Source organism: Canis aureus, chromosome 1 (assembly GCF_053574225.1).
Source record: "Canis aureus isolate CA01 chromosome 1, VMU_Caureus_v.1.0, whole genome shotgun sequence".
NCBI classification, from domain to species: Eukaryota; Metazoa; Chordata; class Mammalia; order Carnivora; family Canidae; genus Canis; species Canis aureus.
The window spans coordinates 114,545,314-114,565,156 of record NC_135611.1 but is presented as its reverse complement, the minus strand read 5'-3'; the positions used below and the strand labels follow the sequence as shown (position 1 = coordinate 114,565,156).

Here is a 19,843-nt window from a genome sequence, read left to right as displayed (position 1 = left end):
GCTCAATGTGAATATCTTGCCTCTGCTCCAGTGTTTGGGACCCTGATCCTCCTTCCAGAGTTTTGTTTTGTTTAAAGAGTTATTTATTTATTTATTTATATACAGAGATAGGGAAAGAGAGTGTGAGTGGGGGAAGGGGCAGAGGGAAAGGGAAAGAAGCCAACTCTTGGCTGAGTTGGAATCCCAATGCCCAGCTCACGCCCACAACCCAGACATCACTACCTGAGCTCAAATCAAGAGTTGGGTGCTTGGGACGCCTGAGTAGCTCAGTGGTTAAGCATCTGCCTTCAGCCTAGGGCCTGATCCTGGAGTCCTGGGATCAAGTCCCACATCGGGCTCCTGCATGGAGCCCGCTTCTCCCTCTGCCTATGCCTCTGCCTCTCTCTGTGTGTCTCTCATGAATAAATAAAATCTTTAAAAAAGAAAACGATTTTGAAAGAAGTTAAAGAGGACAAGTCACCCAGGTGCCCCTCTTCCACAGTTTTCAAAAGCAACGAAAACCAGGGCACCTGGGTGGCACGGTCAGTTAACTACGGGCTCTTGACTTTGGCTCAGGTAGTGATCTTGGGGTTGTGGGATCGAGCTCTGCCTCAGGATCCTCTTTTGCTCGGAGTCTGCTTGGGATTCTTTCTCTCCCTCTCCCTCTGCCCCTCCCCCTGCTTGCCTGCACTCTTTCTCTCTTTTTCAAATAAGTAAATAAAATATTTTTTAAGCCAATAAAATAGGGTTGGCTATTGGCTGGTTGGCTCAGTGGTTGAGCATCTGCCTTCGGCTCAGGTTGTGATCCTAGGGTCCTGGGATCGAGTCCCACATCGGGCTCCCTGCAGGGAACCTGCTTCTCCCTCTGCCTGTCTCTGCCTCTCTGTGTGTCTGTCTTGAATGAATAAAATAAAATCTTTTTAATTTTTTTTTATTTTTTAAGACTTTATTTATTCATGAGAGACACAGAGAGAGACAGAGAGAAGCAGAGACACAGGCAGAGGGAGAAGCAGGCTCCATGCAGGGAGCCTGACGTGGAACTCGATCCCAGGTCTCCAGGATCACGCCCTGCACCGAAGGCAGAGCTAAAGCGTTGAGACACCCAGGCTGCCCTAAAATAAAATATTTTTTAAAAAAATTTTTAATAAAAATAAATAAATAAACAAACAAACAAATAAATAAATAAATAAATAAATAAATAAATAAAATAAAATAAAATAAAAGCAAAGAAAAACTTCCAGAGAAACTCCCTATTGGATGTGCATGCTTGCCTCATTGGCTGGAATTTAGTCACATTCCCAAGCCTAAAGAAATCAGTGACAAGAAAGATAGAAGTTGCCCAGCCCATGGCATGAATTTCTTTCTCCTTTGCCTGACACCTGTTTCTCAGGATTCCCTTGCAATTTGGGATGACCATCCAACTGAAGGGCTTCTTAAATTAGTTAATTTATGTAAGGAATTTAAAACAGTTCTTGGCATGGGTTAAACTTGTGTTTATTGCTTTATTTTTTTAAGATCTTATTTATTATTTGAGAGAGAGAAAGCACAAGAAGGGGAGAGGGAGAAGCAGGCTCCCTGCCAAGCGGGGAGCCCAGTGCAGGGCTCAATCCCAGGATCCTGGGACCATGATTTAAGCTGAAGGCAGACACTTAGCATACTGAGTTAGATGCCCCTGTTACTCTTATTATTTTAGAATTATTTTCGGGGCACCTGGGTAGCTCAGTGGTTGAGCATCTGCCTTAGGCTTAGGTCATGATCCCAGAGTCCTGGGATTGAGTCCCTGATCAGGCTCCCTACAGGGAGCCTGCTTCTCCCTCTGCCTCTGTCTCTGCCTCTCTCTGTGTGTCTCTCACGAATTAAAAAAAAAAAAAAAAAAAAAAAAGGTTTTTAAAAAAGAATTTTTTTCTTCGTTCATGCAGTGAAAACTCTTCCATGTGTTCCCTTCCTTCCTGCCTAGTTCACTAGTATGAGAATGTGAGATCTGGAGCTGTGGTGGCCATTTTGTGACCAAGAGGCAACAAGCCTAGAGTATGAAGCTATTCTCCTAAGGAACGTAGAACTAAAGAGTAGGAAATTGGGTCCTTGGCAATATCGATGAGCCCTTGCACCAAACCCCCAAACCTCCTAACTCTAGACTTCTTGTTAAATGAGATTACCAAATGTCTTAAGTCATGTTAATTGGGTTTTCTGTCTTTCGCAGCCAGGTGCATCCTCACAAATCCATCTCTGTACACCCAGCATAGAACCTAGAGACGGTAGTCAATTAATATTTGATAATATGGGGTGCCTGGCTGGCTCAGTTGGTAAAGCATATGACTCTTGATCTCAGGGTCGTGAGTTCAAACCCCATGCTGGGTGTAGAGCTTACATTATTAAATATATATATATATTTATTACATTACTATACATTATTAAATATGTATATATTTAATAATAAACTTTTGAATCATATAGGAAATATCTAAATTCTGGCATTGGGCCCTCTTCAATCGCAATGCTGGAATTAGGGTTGCAAATCGCTTCTTGGAGATGCCAAGGCCTAAGAAAAATTTTTGAACTGGATGTATTTTGATTTTGTCTGTTTAGCTTCCACTTCTCCTGGCAAAGCTCCTCAATTTTCCTTTGGGGAATAACCCTGTTTTCCTTTTTTTTTTTTTTAAGGTTTTTATTTTTATTTATTTGAGACAAAGACAGAGACAGAGACAGAGAGTGCACACAAGTGGGGGGAAGGGAGAGGGGCAGAGGGAGAGGGAAAAGTAAACCCCCTCACTGAGCAAGGAACCCTTGTGTGGGGCTTGATCCCAGGACCCTGAGATCATGACCTGAACTGAAGGCAGACGCTTAGCTGACTGAGCCACCCAAGCATCCCTAAGCCCATTTTCCTACTCTGTCATTTGGTTGAACACATGACTCAGATTTGCTCAATCAGAGCACTCCATCTCCAGAGCACAGTGGCAAGCCCTCCCTTGCCCCCCCTCATGATAGCTTCTGCATCAACTGTTCCCTGCACCTGAGACATGTCCTACTACTCTCCTGCCACCGCAAAGTCTTCCCTGGCCAGTTCCCATTCATCCCTTATGTCTCAGCTAATATCACCTTGTTCAGAAATCCTTCTGCATGATCCATTGGGGTTCCTATTGCCTTTATAGGCCTACGAGCTTTCCCGTCCTACTTTTCTGGTGACTGTTTAGGTTTGATTGTATGAAACTGCCAATGGTCTGCCATTTCTAACCTACAAAACTGGAGATTTCATGTGGTTCAACCTAATAGTATTTTAGTAACCCCTTCTCCTCCTGGGACACAACGCAGACACACATGGCCCCCCACCTGGCCAATCAAAGCATTACATTGCCTTGGATACTACAGTCAGTGCAGGGGCTGCACATGACTCCAGTCAAGCCAATCAGAGCCCGTCCCTGATTTTTTTCTCATTTAGGATTGAAGGAGGTTTTGCCATTTTACCTTTGGGCTATGGTGCTGGAAGCATCAAAGTTATAAGTAAATGGCCGTTTCCCCCCACACACACACACCTGTTGTTGAAAAGGATGAATCTGAGCTGGGAGAAACAAGAGAAGAGAAATGAGTGAGAAAAGTATCTGAGTGGAATTGAGTCTGGAGCCCAGTCTGGGCTCCAGACTCAATTCTCTAAGGCCAAATTCCTTGTAGCTTTACCCTTAATTGTCTGCTTCCCAGATATATGAGCCAACAATGTCCACTTTTTATGTCTAACCCAGGGAAGCTGAGTTCCTGTTACTTGCTACCTAAAGACTCTGACTAATACATGTCCCTGAGCCTCTGGGCTCCCACAGTCTCCTTCACTTCTCACAATAGGGCTGCGATGGTCCCCAGCTCCAGGAGGGCAGGGACTGGGTTTTTCTTGGTTACTTCTGAGTCTCCAGTGCCCAGCATGGGGTCAGTCACAATAGAGATACTCAAACATTCCCCTTGGGTTATACTATACCTCTCTCACCTATTGTACCTGTTCCTTGGGTTTAGAGCCCTCATTTTTTAAAAACAAGCATGGCATTGGCATTGAAAAATACTGTTCTACAAATGAAGGGGTTACAGGTAAAGGAAGGCAGGAGGAATGTTATCCAAAGGGCTGAACCAGGGACTATGTTGGCTCTGAGCATGTCAACGGGTCATACCAAATTCTGAGGTGGCGGTTCCTGATTCTGTTTTGAAGGCACATACACCCCACCCCAAAGCTGGAGTATCCACAGAAAATCAGACCGTGTACTACCTCTACAGAAAACCCTCCATTGGCTTCTCATAGCTCTGAGAATAAAATCTTGACTCTTGACTCCAGCCCACAAGGCTGTGCAGAATCTGTTCCCTGCTTGCCTCTAGCAACACCTCCCCTCCCCCCCATCCCCCTACTTGCTCCAGTCCAGACATCCTATCTCGAAAACATCAAGCACACTCTTTCCTCAGGGCCTTTGCATATACTATTCACTTTGCCTGGAATGCTTTCCCCTGGCTCTTCCTACAGGGGATTTTTTTCAGCACCAGCATCACATTCCTTGAGCGCCCCCCCAACCTAAAGTAGGCCCCCCAGTCAGTCCCTGCCCCATCCCATTTTCATTCTTTCCATGGCACTTATTTACCACAAGACACATTTCATGCTTGTTTACTGTCATCCTCATCTGGAATATAAGCTCCATGGGGCAGGGGTTTCTTATATAACTATTCTGTTCACTGTTGTATCCCCTGCACAGGGCCAGGGACACAGTACATGATCAATAAAGCTTTATTGGGCGAATCAGAAGCAATATAGTCAGATGGTGGGGTGTGCAGCATTTGGAGGCAGTAAACTCTTCCATCATGGCTCTGCCATTTAGTGGCTGTGTCATCTTGGGCAAACTCCTTAACCTCTCTAAACTTTACTTTCCTCCTCTAGAAAAGTGGCTGCACACACTACACGTATCTGTTGCAGAGTATAAATGCAATCATGCTTACTATCCGAGTAACTCCATTTTGCTGGGTTCTGGGTTGCATACTAATTGCATCAGGGAGGGTTAGTGAGCACAGTGCCTGGTGTGTGGGAAGCCCTCAGTATCCAGGAGTCGTGATGATGGAGATAGAGAAGTGTGGCTGGGCCACTGGGTGAGGGAGCCTCCTGGCCCGTGAGTCTCTGGTGCTCGGTCCTTGCTGCCTCCCACCCTGTCTGCCCAGTTCCAACCCCCTCCCTCCTGCTCCGTTTCTATTTCTGTCTTTCTCTCCTCCTCCCCAGGCCTCAGGGGGCCCCTAGCTGGCAAGAAGCCTTCTTCCTCCTTCTCCAGGATCAGGAAGGAGTTTTCACTGCAGGCCTCCCCTTCCCCAAGAGCTGGGGCACCCCACCCTCCCTTCTCCAGCCACAGGCCTCAGCCTCACCTGAGAAACTCCCCTCCCCACACCATCCTCTGTGCTTCCAGCAGTCAGATCCCAGACAGTGGCCCCTGAGCATTTGCCCTCATCCCCTCCCCAAGGCTGACTTTGGATACCCATGCCTAGCTAAGTAAGGTCTTTGGGACCATCCCCTAGCCTCCAGGCACCAGAGGCCATATAGTGTAGTAATGAGGAAAAGAAGTCAAACTGCCTGCTCCCCTATTTCTTCACTTGGGGGCCTTGGGCAAGTGACTTTACTTTTCCCTGGTTCAGATTCCTAACTGTAAAATGAGACCAAACAGGTCTACTTCAAACAGCTAGCTGTCCAACCGCAGAGGAGCTGTGCTTAGCTCAATGGCCATGTGTGGAAAGGACTTCCACCAGCTGTTCCGCAGAGTTCTGTGGTTAAAGAACACAGACTCAGAGGTCAGCCTGCCTGCCTTTTCAAATCCCCATTTTGCTCCCTTCAGCGCGGATTCTGTGACCCTGGACAAGTTACTTTTCTGGGCATTTCCTCATCTGCAAAACGGGATAACAGCACTGACATTTAAGGGTGACATTTAACATTGTTGAGAGGATTAAATGAGTGCTTGGCACATAGTAAGCCCTCACTAAATGTTAGCCAATTTTTTATTATTCCATACCTCTATGCCTCTACTGGGACAGGAAACTATGGGGAGTCTCCCTGGTCCCAACTAGCCATCCTCCCTTCAGTCTCACTTGAGTCCTTATGCTGTAATCCAGGTCACACACACACACCCCAAGACACACAGACACACACAGAGGTCAGCAGAGCGGCCTCAGACACAGAAAAAAGTTTAATTCTGCTGCGGCGGAGGGTCCCGGCTCCGGCAGGGAAGGGGGGCGGATTTGGTTTTGGATTTTGTTCATGTGGGGATTTACCTGGGGAAAGAGGAAGGAATAGGGGAGTCTGGTCCTTCCAGTGGGACCTGCCCGGGGGAATGTGTAGTGGGAAGAGGTAATCGGGAGAGGGAGGGAGACTGGACAAGATATGGCAGAGGGAGAAGAGACATGGGACAGAGAAAGGAGAGACAAACAGGGAAGGACAGAGACAAAGACGACATAGGGCGGGACAGACACAAAGGGAACAGAGAAAGGGGGACCCCAAGCCAGACCCGACAGGACCAGGGAGGTGAACGGGGTGGGGGTGGGGGCTTTGGAGGCCGCCGCGGGACAGAATAGATCTAGTCCAGCCAGATACAAGAAATGGGCCCCTCGCCCCTGCCCCGGGTCCCGGGCGGGGGGAGGGGGCTCGTGTCTCAGTGCTGCAGTGTCGGGGGGGCCCTGCCCCTCCCCGCGCTTCGCTGTGTAAGGCACCGGCTCCAGCGAGGTCCGCGAGCGCGCGGGGGGAGGGGCAGGAGGGGGCGAGGAGTCCGTGGAGGAGGGGGGCCCGGCTGCCCGCCCCCTAACTCCCCCGGGCTCGGGGGCGTGGCCAAGGGCCGCGGCCGAGGCAGCCCCGCCCCCTCCGGGGAGGAGGAGGCCGCGTCTCCGCCTCCAGTCCCACGACGGGGCGCCGCGCCGTCGCCCCAGTCCCGCCCCGGCGTCCGGGCGGCTGGGCGTGTGTCCGCGGCGCCCAGGCGTCCCGGCGCGCGCCCGCCGCTCACACGGTACTCTCCAGCATCCACTCGGTGCTGGTGAAGGCCAGGCGTGCCCTGGCGGAGCCCAGCCCCAGGTCTCCGTCCTCCCCGGCCGCGCCCCCTCCGGCCCCGTCCAGGTGCGGCGTGGACCGGTGGCGCTTTGTCCGCCGGGCGCGGCGCGGGTAACTGTGGCTCTGGAAGAGCGCCCCGTAGTCCCCGTCGAACGAATAGCGCTGCTGCGGCCTCGGCCGGGCCGGGGCGCCCCCGGGAACCAGAGCTAGAGTGGGGGGCGCCGAGGCCGGCGGCCCCAGGGCCCCGGAACGGCTCCTGCGAGGGCCCGCCGCGGCCCGACACTCCTCCCCCGAGGTTTCCTCAGACGGCAGCAGGCACAGCGAGGTGGCCGAGCCGCCCAGGGAGCGTCCCAGGATGGTCTCCGGCTCCGCGGAAGCCGCCTCGGCCGCCGCGGCCTTGGCCTCGACCTCCACGGCGGCGGCGGCAGGGGACGCGACCTCGCGCAGCGCCTCGTACCGGTCCTGCGCCGGCGGGGGCGGGGCCTGCGGTGCGCCTGCGCCGTTGGTCTGCGAGCACACGTGGCTGACCCGCGGCGGCGACCGGGAGGTACCCTTGACCCGGCGGCCGTCCCCGTCGCCGTAGACCTTATAGCGGATCATGAGCAGAACGATGAAGACGAGGACCGAGGCGACGATGACGCCCCCGATGGCGATGATCATGGTGCCACCCAAGAAGTGGGCCCTCAGGGGACGGCAGGGCGCGGGGTCCCCAGCGGTGGTAAACTGCACGCAGCCCACCACTCGCGTGGCGGGCAGTGCCGTGGCCCCGTCGTCGTAGACAGCCAGCACGCAGAGGTCGTAGGCGCGGCCTGCCGCCAGATCGTTCACCAGGAAGGTCTGGCTGGTGGATGGGATCATCCTGTAGGAGTAACGGCATCACGCCTGGGTTAGCTCCACTGCGAACCGCACCGCTTCGCTAGCATGTCCCACCCGTGGGGACCAGTGGGGACCAAACCATGCGTGCCCACCGGCATTTCACCCTCTACGGGACAATAGCAGCCATTCAAGCAGCAAATCCCCATCCCAGTCGGGACCCCTGCTACAGGCCACGCCCCTCCTCTTCAGGCCCAGCCCTCGGAACCACTCCTTGTGGTGTCCGGTCACCTACTGGGGTAGTATCTGCCCGTCCTGTTCCCTCATCTACATATCCTGTCCCCAGCAAGGGAGGAGTGCTATAGTTTTTAAGTCCTGCCCTCAAGGAACATGCCTCCTTTTATTGGGACAACTTCCATTCAAGGTCTCTAATCTACCTATTAACACCCTTTAAGGGGCCCTGAGACTAGATAGAGGCTGCCTCCCGTTTCCTGTATGTCCCATCCTCACTCAAGTGGGCGTTGAGGTCAACTCACACCCTCTGTCTTCAATTGGGACAATGGATGCTCTTGTCGTTCCTCTTTTCTATGTATTCCCATCATTCCAGGAAACTATGATACAAGCCACGCCCCTCATCTGCATGTCCCACCTGTGTCTATCTTCTAGGACAATTACTAAATCCCTTAACTACATATTCCCACCCACTAGGGGGCCATAGTGAGTCCCACCCACTCCCCTTTTGATTGACCAATGGCTTCCAAGCCACACTCCCAAGGTCTACTAGGGATGGTTTCCTTACTGTGCCTAGGACCATGTCCACTCTTTGCATGTCCTGCAATCAATCACTCTGTGTGCATGCTCTGCCCTATACCACCAGAGGTCATGAAATCATGCCCCCCCCCCCCCGGGTAAATTTCATCTGTAATTGGGTCAAATGTAACTAAGCAAGCATGCCCCTTTCTTGTATAGGCTCCTACCCTCCAGTGAGGGACAGTGTAAAGAAGTGGTTATGATGACAAAGTCTGGGACCATGTGTTTGAGTCTCCCCTCTGCTAGCTCTGTGACCTTAGGCAAGTTTCTTAACCTGTGTGTGCCTCATTTCCCCAAAATGGAGCTATTAAGAACTCCTTCATCATAGAGATAGTGTGAGGTATGAATGAGTTAACACGCCTGGCACCAAATAATTTCATCATTATTAGCTTGCATCCCACCCAGTGTTGGCCAGTAATGCTTACTGTGCCTCACACTTTACTGCCAATTGCACTCTTCCCCATCTGTAAGGCCATTCCCACTACTAGGCCTTGACACTTTTCTGTTGGGCGCATCCCTTCTGTGCTGTTGGCCACCTCCAGCCTTAGCTAAGCCAGGACTGCCACATCCACATGAATTTGCATGCTCAGCACTCAACCTCACAAGCCCTCCTCACCTACAAAACTCTTAGTGGGTCACCAGAGACAAGCACTGCCACCTCAGTGCCCTGGGACCATGTAGCAGGAGTTCCATCTTCTGAGAGAGGCCACGCCCCCATCTCCACAGGCCTCTTACCTCTCAGAAACTTCACATTCCCTCCAACTAGGCCACCTCTGCCACCTCTGGTCCTGAAGCCCACCAATAGCCACCCTTCAACCAAAAGATTTCAAGTAAGGGTCCCACCCCCTCATAAAGGCCCACCCACATTTCCAACTCACCCCCTGGCTGCCATTTCCCACAGTGCCCCCCACTCCATCCAACCCTGGTCCCCTAGCTGTAAGTCTTCCTCTTCCTCTCATCCCCCCTCCCAAAGATCCTTGGATTCCTCTTGCTCCCCCAAAGTGACCAGTTGCTAGGGGCTCCCCACTTTTCAAGGACAGAGGCTGGCTCCTTAAGAAAGCTTCAGCCCATATGTCTCTAATTGGCCGCAAGACCTAAGCAAGCGCAGAGCAGGCTTCTGGTTGGACGCTACCGCCGCCCATGGCAGCAGCGAGGAGGTTAACCCCTGCTGCACCATAGCACAGGCATCTGCAGTGGGGAACCGAGGACTAGAACCATGGCCTTAAGAGGAAAGAGACCAGGGGTTTGTTGCCCTGCTGGGGACAGAGGGCCACTAACATCTGCATACATGGAGGGTCTGAGGGTCTGTGAACCTCTTCCCACTCTACCACATAATGACCAAGGGTTAGAAACACAAAGAATGAAAGAAAAGAAAAACAGAGGTGGAGAGTCACAGAAACCAAGAGTTATTCACAGAAATGTATTATCCTTCTCCTCTAATCACTGCCCGGCAAACTAGGTGCTCAATAAATGTGAGCTCGATGTCAAAACGGCAGGATTAGTAAGAGAAGAGTAAGACCTGGAATCCTGGCTCTACCGCTTTCTCTGTGACCTTGAGCAAGTGATTTCCACCCATTGAGTCTCAGTTTCCCTGTCTATAAAATGGGAAGGGGGATCATCACTGCTCCACGGCCGAGTTGGGTAGATCGAATGAGGTAGCAGAGGGCCTAGCACAGAGCAGGGGCTCAGTTCCTATAAGGGAAGGAGGGAGAAAAGGTACAGAGAGAGGCAAAAGCAAGAGAATAACAGATGATGGGAGAAAGTAACTTTTTAAGGTCTCTATCATACAGATCTATCCCCACCAGGGCAAGGGCTTCTAACCGGTGGATGGTGGAAATAACTTATGGGTGTCTATAAAATGGGAGAAGATATCATCACTGCTTTGCAACAAAGTGGGGAAGAGCAAATGATCTTTTATATGTTCTTCTCATACTTTTTGTTTTTCTGTTCCAGAATGTACCCAGTGGGTTGATAGAGTTACACTGGTGTATAATCTATAAATAGAAATAGAACTATAAATATGTAAGTGTGAATATATTTTGTGTTCCAAAATGTTTAACTAACAAGGTACACAATCAAACACCTTTGGCCAGCAGTGATGTAGACCATGAACCCTAGAGTCCAGGCATCATGCTGGGCACATTCACTATTATAACTCCAGCGCCCAGCCCTGGAGATAATGAGAGAGGAGACAGGCCAAATGAGAGCCCAAGACAACTCTGCATGGCCATCTAGAGAACCCCAGCTGAGCAAGAAGGCCAAGGGCAGTGGGCCGGTAAGGCACAGGGCCCTTAGAATAGGTGGGGGTCCCGGGGCTGCAGCACCCACCTGTAGACAAGGGAGTCATCCGCGGAGCTGTTGTACTGGACCTGGTACATGCGGATGCCGGGCACAGGTCTCTGGGCTGGCCAACGGATGAGCACCGAGTTCGAGGTGAGCTCAGCCGCCACGAGCCTGCGCTCAGCAGCCGATTCGTTGGCACCGGGTCGGCCTGGCGTGGCGATGTCAGAGGAGCCGGGCTCCGTGAGGGGCGGTGGGGCGGCCGGCGGGGGTGCCATCAGAGGCAGAGGCACCACGCACACCTCCACCGGGGCTGTGGCTTCCCCGGCCGCATTGGAGGCAATGCAAGTGAAGGTGCCACTGTCCCGTAAGGTGGTGATGGTTACCTCCAGCGTCCCGTCCCCCCGCACCCGGGTCCGACTCGAGTTTCCCAGCAGCCGCCCATCGGGCGCTACCCAGTGCACCACCGGCTCCGGATCACCCACTGCGCGGCACCGCAGGCTGACTGCCTGGCCCTCCACCACCAGGGCCCGGCCCCCCGCCTGCCGCGTAATCAACGGGGGTTCACACAGGAACTCCTCCTCCGGGATGGACCAGAAATAGCGATCGGTGAGGTGCTCCGGGGTGGCGCACGTCTCCAGGTCGTCCTCCCTGGTCAGGCGCCGCAGCCAGAGCAGCTCACAGTTGCAGTGCAGGGGGTTGCCGCCGAAGCTGACCGTGAGCGGTGTGGGCGGCTTGGGCCCCGAGCCCTGGGACCTCAGGAAGAGCCCATCGGGGGGCAGTTTATGGAGGCGGTTGGAGGTCATGTCCAGGCGAACCAGTTTGTGCAGCTGCACGAAGGTACCTTCCGCGATGTGGTCGATGAGATTGTGGTCCAGCGTGAGGGTGTTCAGGTTCACCATCTGGCCCACGGCCTCCCAGGGCAGGGCCTCGAGGTTGTTGTAGGACAGATCCAGGTCCTCCACCGTGGACAGGAAGGCATCGAAGGCGGCGGACTCCACCCGGCGGATCTGGTTGTTGCCGAGGATCAGGTGGCGGAGGTTGCCCAAGCCGCGGAGCTGGTCGCCGCGCACCTCGGCCAGGCGGTTGCTGTCGAGGTGCAGGGCGCGGAGGGCGCGGAGGTCGGCGAAGGCGCCGGCGGCCACCTGGCCGATGGTGTTACGGGACAGGGTGAGGTGCACCAGGCTGGTCATGTTGGCGAAGTCTCTTCGGCGGACGGCCGCGATGAAGTTGTCAGTGAGCCGCAGCTCCACCACGCGCCGGTCGATGGCCGGCGGCACGAAGAGCAAGCCCGTCTTGGCGCAGAGCATGGTCAGCGTGGGCGCCACGTTCTGGCAGATGCAGCGGCCGGGGCAGGGCTGACCACGAGACGCCCCAGCCCAGAGCAGCAGCAGAAAGGGCAGGGCAGCGGGCGGCGGCGAGAGGAGCGCCGAGGAGAAGGGGCCCGGAGCCATGGTGCAGGGGGAAGGCGGGAGGGGTGGGGCGTGAGACCTGCAAGGGAAGGAGACAGGAGACGGTTACCCCACAAGCGCAGGACTTGGGTCCTGCTAGGAGTCAGACCCAGGTCCCTCCCTCCCTCCCTGACTTCCCGGGCTGAATGGTGGCAGGACCGATCATCAGCTGGCATCCCCTTATTGCTAACAGACAGTACTTCCAGGCTGGTTGGTAAATGACACTGCCCCACCTCTGAGTGTCCTAATCCTTATTCTGATGCTCTTCTAGGAGGGCCAGACCTCTCATGATTTCCCAACCAGAGGGGTGACACCTGGCCCAACCTGGGCCTTCCAGTACTCACTAAATATTTTGAAAAATCACAGCTGACTAGGGTTTAAGGTCATAGATTTCAAAGCCATAGTCCCTGGGTTCAAATTCCAGCTCTGACACTTACTAGCTGTGTGACCTCGGGCAAGTGTCTGAACCTCTCTGAATCTCGGTTTCTTCATCTGTAAAATGGAGAGAAAAACAGGCCTTACCTCTGTGAGGATTAAATGGATTAATGAGCATAACGTACTTAGAACCGTGCCTGGCGCATAAAATGTATCCAATATGCCAGTAATTATTTTCACCGTGATCAAGTATCCGATGTGTGCCAGGCATAGAAGTGTGCACTATTATTAAGAATAAGTGCTCTGAAATCAAAAAGACTCAGGTTCAAGTCCTGGCTCCCCCCTTGCTAGCTCTGTGACCCCAAACTAATGATTTCCCCTAAACAAGGCCATAATTTCCTGATTTGTAAAATGAGGTGATAATCATACCATCTTCGGTGGGTTGTTGCAAGGGTTCAGTGAGCTCATTCATGGGGCCACTGATCACAGGGCCTTCCACAGAGTAAAAATATTCAATAAATGTTAAGGGTAACCACCCCCCCCACACACCCCTGGGAGTGGCAGAGGGAATGTGAAGGTAGGAGGGGCTGAGAAAAACACATTTTCCTGCTCAGCCTTGGGAAGTCCTTCTCCGAACCTTTGTCCAGGGTCCTGAGAAGCTCCCAAGCAGCAGGCAGGCTTTCATGCTCACATCAGTGGGCACATACAGGGCCCCATACATGCCCACACTCACACACACTCACACACTCACGCTATGCCTCTGCTCCAGGCAAAACCTTCCGGCGGGGATTCCCCTGCGGCGCCTGCAGCCCACGACATGTCCGCTCCCATCACAACACGGGGTGGGTGGGGGGGGTGAAGAAGAAAGGATGGGAAGGGGGCGTCCCTGAAACTGCTTTCACCCCACCCCATACCCAGTCCCTGCTGGCCCACCTCCTAGGAATCTGCAGTTTGGGGCTGTGGCCTGCTGTGGCCCTGGATCCCCCAGCCTATAGGGAGCTGGACCAAGAGAGTCAGAGAGAGAGGTGAAGAGACAGGGAGAGACAAGTGGGGGGCGGGGAGAGGGGTAGAATGGAGTGGCAGAAACAGACAGAATGAGAGAAAAAGAGTGACAAAGGCACAAAAAAAGAAAGAATCTGAGGGGCGCCTGGCAGGCTCATGTCGTAGAACATGGGACTCTTGATCTCGGCGCAGTGAGTTCGAGCCCCACATTGCACGGAGCACTTACATAAATAAGTAAGTCCGTAAATACATAAACGGAAAGGAAAGAAAAGGAAAAGAGAAAGAGTGAAAGAAAGGTGCACAGGCAAGGAGCCAGCCTGAAGCCAAGGCAAACTGAGGAGCTAATAGAGGAGACATACAGAGAAGGGCACTAAGATCAAGGGATGAAGAGAGGAAGAGGGAGCCAGAGGAGGCAAGATGTCCTAAGACATTACAGAGAGAGACCAAGACGAAGCCAGAAAGAGACAGAGATGGAGAGCCAGTGCCCGGGCTGGAGCGAGCATAAGAGGCAGAGTCAGGGCATCCCACCATCTCTGAGCGCCCCCCTTTAATTTGTCTTGTGCTCCACCTGGGAGACCGCTCCATCTGAGTCAGAAAACCTTGGCCTGAGCAGCGGAGCTCCTGAGCTTGGAGGCCCAGCTCTGCACCTGCTTGGCTGTGGGGTCTCTAAGGCTCAGAACCCCAACCTATGAAGCACAAGTACGTGGTTTTGCCTCCCACTGCTGGGGTGGGGCTCAAGTTGAAGGAATAATAACAGCAATGGAACTAGCTGGTGTTTATTGAGAGGCAGTGTAGCATCGCAAGGAAGAGCCGGGACCCGATTGCTCAGGCTCATAACCCAGTTCCCTGCTGAGCCACTTGAATCCAGTGACTTCCCCTCTGTGTGCCTCGGTGTACTCATCTGTAAAATGGGGATAAGGATAGCACCTACTTCATGGGGTTGTTGGAAGTATTCAGAGATAACACAGTATAACATGTTTAGAATAGTTCCTGTCAGAGTAAACCCTGCGTAAATATTAGCAGCCATTATTATTATTATTATTATTATTATTATTAACATATCATTTTCTCTGGCTCTCTCTCAGCCACCAGCAGGTCAGGCGACCAGGAGATCTTCCCGTACGCACGCACATGTGCACACACGCACACACACAAAATGGTAAACTGTTTATGCCGCTCTCCAAATGCAGGGGGTCACTTCATGTTGTCAGACTCTCTGTACCCTTTTCCGATGTCATCACAAGTCTTCCCTGTCCCAGTGACCTTACCCATCCAGAGAGGGGATGCCTCCAGGCCTGAAACTCCCACTACCACCCACGCCCTGGCTCTCCCACCAGCCCTGACCCAACCATGCTTGTGACCTTGTTGTCACTGTCCCCCCTAAGATTCCCCCCACCCCCGCCCCTTGGACACTGCCATACCCTGCCCTGAAATCCATACCAGGCAGGGCTCCAGGCCTCCAGCTGGCTCAGAACAGGCCCAATCACTCCACATCTCTCTCCCCAGCCTGAAGGACCCCACTCACCTCTCTGCGGGGAGTCAGGGCCTGGGCCGGTACCTGCAAAGGAATAAAATGACCCCATTAGCATCCTTCGGGCTCCTCTCTGAAGACCTGCCTCAGAGACCATCTCAGCCACGGAAGTCCCTGGTGTGATCATTCTCTCCACCCTCCTGCTGCAGGCTCTGTATAGTCTCAGACAGACTCGGCGAGTCATTTCTGGAATCCAGGGAGTCTGGGCCTCAGGACTGTTCACCCTCCAAACCTGGGAGTCCAGGACTTTAACCCTTTGTCCTCTGTGGGCTCGCCAGGCCAGACTCCAGCCCCCTCCTCCCTCAAGACTGTGGTGTCTGCAACCCCAGACTCTTCCTTCTTCAAACTCCAGAGTCCAACTCTTGCTTTCTTCCTTTCTCAAGGCTCAGGAATCTGGCCTCCCAGCTGCTCCTCCTCCAGATCCAGGATTATAGGCGCCTAGCCTCTTCCTTCCAGGGTTCACATCCCAGTCCCCCAACTTTAAAGAGCTGAGTGATATGGAGGATAGGAAAGAACCAGAGGTCCCCATCCTCACCATTACACCACTGTCATACCAACACATGTGGACATGCCAAAACCCACATGGACCCACAATACAATTCTCTCCATCTGGATTTCCATGGACACACCAGCATGGTGTGTGCGCCCACCCTCCGTGGGCCCTTGGCCTGGTGTGTGGACACACTTGTGTCCTTGGACTCCCGGATGGACCCCAGCATACCACAGGTCACACCACACAGGCCCCAATCTCACTGGGCCAAGAACCGAGGTAAGCCTTGTACCAGAGAGACAGACACATGGGTGCATATTGCCCTGCACATATGTTTGAACCTATACAACCCCAATCCCCAGAGACCAACACTGACACATAAATGGACTCACAACAGAGACACACACCCTCAAGGTGGACACACCTGCGGCCACAACCACATATGTACAACACTGACTTTCCTTTGCACATTCATACATACTCATGTACACATACAACAGAGGAAGCCATGTGCCCCCTTGCAGACAACCAGATACGTGCACTTATAACAGATATATGCTTGCACACTAGCCAACACACAGGGGCACACGCATATAACATATACTCACTTGCACATACAAGTGATACACAGGTGCATGCTCTTAAATGCCCAAACACACTCATACACACTCATACAACTTCACATATCCCCATGATGCATGGTCACAAAACTGATACATTCCCATACCAACAGATGCACAAACATACACGCTAGCTGATACACACCTCACATACATACACAGAACTACAAGCATACACAGACACACAAAACTGATACACACTCAAGCACACAGGCACAGAAAGATGCACCTTGCACAGACATTCTGGGATGTTCACTCATTCCAGACACATGCTCACACAACAGCCCTGTGAGGGATTTACACACTTCCAAAATGCACATAAAATACTGAACCACAGTAGCATAGGCAACAGATAGGCATAGATTCACACTCACACACAGTCATGAACACACATCCCTCCTAGCTCTGAGGTACCCCCACCCCACCTACTTCCCAGGCCAAAGAAATCCTAACATCCTTCCCTCCCAGCACATCCCACCCCCCCCAACCGAGGCACAAGCCAGGCCTGAGGTCAGAGTTCAGCAGGTGGAGTCTCAAGGGTTGGGGGGCTGAGTCCTAGAGCCCGGCTACAAGGCTGTCCTCCCACTGGCAGCCCAAAGGTCCCCCGGCCTGGCCATCTGTATGCGGGCAACTCCGGCCCCATCTGCCAGAGATCTGGTAGGGTGGGGGGATTGGGGTGGGGTGGGTGGGGAAGGGCCGGGTCTGTGCCCCTCCCCTAGGCCCATCTGTCCATCCCTCGGCCTCTCATCCCTCCATCTGTCCACCTACCGGCCGCCCATCCCCCCCCAGTCACCGGGAAGGGGAAGACATGGCCGTCTCCCCCAAGGACCGCCGAGGACCCCCCAGCTGACATGGACCCAGGGAGCGGCAAACTCCCCTCCCCCAAACCCACACAGAGGCCTGGACCCACAAGGAATGAGCCCCAGCCCCGCCGGAACCTGACATGGACGCACAGACACACACCCTCGGAGACATACAACCCGCAGACACACACACACAACACACACACACACACACACACACACACCACAAATGGACACCCGGACGGGCACACCCGGCTACACAAACCCTAGGATGGACATCCAACCTGGACACAAACACCCAACGCAGCCAGCCCCGCGCACACTCGCTGGAGGGGGGGCGGGGGGACCCACACCTGGGCACACAACCCACGCACACACACCTGCACACAGCCCCTCCGATGGGCGCGCGACAGCCCCCCAGACACACAGCCGGGGGGACACACGCGCGCGGCCGGACACAGCACCTCGGCTCGACACCCAGCACACACCCGATGGCCACACAAGCAGGGCGCCGCACACGCCGGCGCCGGGCACACACAGGGCCGCGCGAGCGCACGCCGGGCCCGCCGCAGCGCCGCGGACACACACTCGCACGCTCGCACGCTCACACCCGCGCTGCCACCGGCGCCCCCGCCCGCCGCCTCCCGGGCCGCTGCGGGCCGCGCTCACCCAGCCCGGGGGGGCCCCGGGCCCGGCCCCGCCGCCGCCGCCTCGCTCCGCGCCATGGTGGGGGGAGGGCCGGGGGAGGGGGCGCGGTGCCGCGGGGCCGCCTCCCTCCCGCCTCCCGCCCTCCCTCCCGAGCCGCCGCCGAGCTCCGCCCTCCGCGCCGCCCGCCGCCAGGGCCCCGCCGCCGCCGCCGCCGCAAGGGGGGAGGGGGCGCCGGCCGGAGGGGGCGGGCGGGACGGCCGCGGCGCCCGGACCCCCACCCGGGGCGCGCCGCAGACCCCTCGCCGCTGCCGAGCCGCCGGCCCGCCCCCGGCCCCGCCCCCGCCCCACCCCCAGCCCCGCCGGCTTCCCCAGAGACCCCCAGGCCACGCCCCAACTGGCGTGGGGACTCGGATCTCCCAGCGGAGACCTGGGATCAGGTCCCCAAAGCCAGGAGAACCTGACCCCATACCTTACCTCCTCTGAGGACCCAAACCATGGTCTGCAGCCACGCAGGACCACAAAGCACGTCCTGCTCTCCTTGGTGACCTCAGACTCTGCCCCATACTCCAGCGGGGACCCCAGACCATATCCCAGCACCCAAGGGGAATCCAGAGCACCCCCAGCAGGGACCCTACAGCATACCATCACATCCATTAGACCCCAGACCATGCCCCAACTTCCAGAGGAGACCCAAACCATACGTCAACATCCCAAGATCATGTCTTACTCCCTTTGGGGACCCAAACCATATCCTATGGCTCCTTGGGGACCCCCAGCCATGCCCTTCCACTCTCTAGGACCACTAACCATTCCCTGACCCTCAACAGGGACTCCAGACCATGTCTAATTTCTAGAGGACCCCAAAATGTCTTATTCCCCCTAAGTTACCTCATTACCCCCATTAGACCCCAGACCATCCTCCCCTCTAAGGCAAGGCTTAGTTTCCAGAACCCCTGATTTGCCCCAGATTCTTTCTCTGCCTCCTTCCTGTTCCTACTCTTTCTTTTGGACCCTGCAGACCCTTCCTCCTCCCTGTAACTTCCTTGCAACCCAGGATTCCTTGCTCCTTTTTTGGTTAGACTCCTTTCTTGCCTAAATCCTACCCACTAGCTGACCCCACCAGCCCTTCCCCACTCTCCACCTCTTTCTGAGATACTCATCAGGCCCCCAAACCCAACAAGGCCTCCCCTCCAAATCTGCCTTATTGCAGTCCCCCAGCTCCCTGACAGCTCAAACTCTTCCCATTTTGGATCCCACCGTATCAACGTCCTCTGCCAAACCCCTTCCCTAAACTCTTCCTAGTTATGTCACTGCTCCAAGCCAGCCCTGTCCCTCAGATCAACGGCACCTCTGCAGAACCTCCCTTTTAGTAAGTCTTGACCCCCACTCCCCATTAGATGCCCCCTGGGGACATTCACATCCCCCCTCTCTCAATCTCCAGATTCCAACAACTCCACTCCCATCACCACCTCCACCCAGGAACCATCTCCATCTCCCAATCTGGTTCCTGGTGCTCCCTGATGGGGTGTGGAGGTCCTGGGCTGGGAGGATAGAGAGAGAATCATAACAACAGCAAAAGCGGACACGCATCCAGCGTTACTGTGTGCCAGGAATGGTTCTAAGGGCCTGACCCACGATTCCATTTACTCCTTCCAGGAACCAGATGAGGAGGTCCCATCACATCCCTATTTTACAGATGAGGAGGTTAAGTAATTTGCCTCAGGTGACATAGGTAACAAGTGGCAGAGCAGGGTAGAGGTGAAGGGAAAAGAAGGAAAGGGTGGGCCTGGGATGGACAGGAGTGGAAAAAAGGAGATCCGCAAATATGGGGAAGCAAAGTGGCTGAACCCAAACAGGGAGGGCCCCACTCACCTCTTTTTTTTTTTTAATAAGATTTTATTTATTTATTCATGAGAGAGACAGAGACATAGGCAGAGGGAGAAGCAGGCTCCCCATGGGGAGCCTGAGGCCAATTCAATCCCAGGACTCAGGATCACAACCAACC

The 19,843-nt window shown here is 54.3% G+C and overlaps 1 protein-coding gene across 6 annotated transcripts; it reads right to left on the bottom strand.

Moving 5' to 3' along the window:
* Positions 1 to 6,146: 6,146 nt before the first annotated feature.
* LRFN1 (leucine rich repeat and fibronectin type III domain containing 1) lies at positions 6,147 to 17,976 on the bottom strand. 6 transcript variants are annotated; one of them, XM_077852381.1, is made up of 5 exons: positions 17,860 to 17,976; positions 15,187 to 15,304; positions 12,807 to 12,861; positions 10,967 to 12,409; positions 6,147 to 7,874 (listed from the first exon to the last, which is right to left on the bottom strand). In XM_077852381.1, the coding sequence occupies exons 4-5, from the start codon at positions 12,370 to 12,372 to the stop codon at positions 6,968 to 6,970; spliced, it is 2,313 nt and encodes a 770-aa protein (XP_077708507.1). In that variant the 5' UTR covers positions 12,373 to 12,409; positions 12,807 to 12,861; positions 15,187 to 15,304; positions 17,860 to 17,976; the 3' UTR covers positions 6,147 to 6,967. The 6 variants fall into 6 exon arrangements, with proteins under 6 accessions (XP_077708507.1, XP_077708520.1, XP_077708512.1 ...); XM_077852394.1 differs by having other exon boundaries at positions 15,272 to 15,304; XM_077852386.1 differs by lacking the exon at positions 17,860 to 17,976 and adding an exon at positions 17,571 to 17,707.
* Positions 17,977 to 19,843: the final 1,867 nt, after the last annotated feature.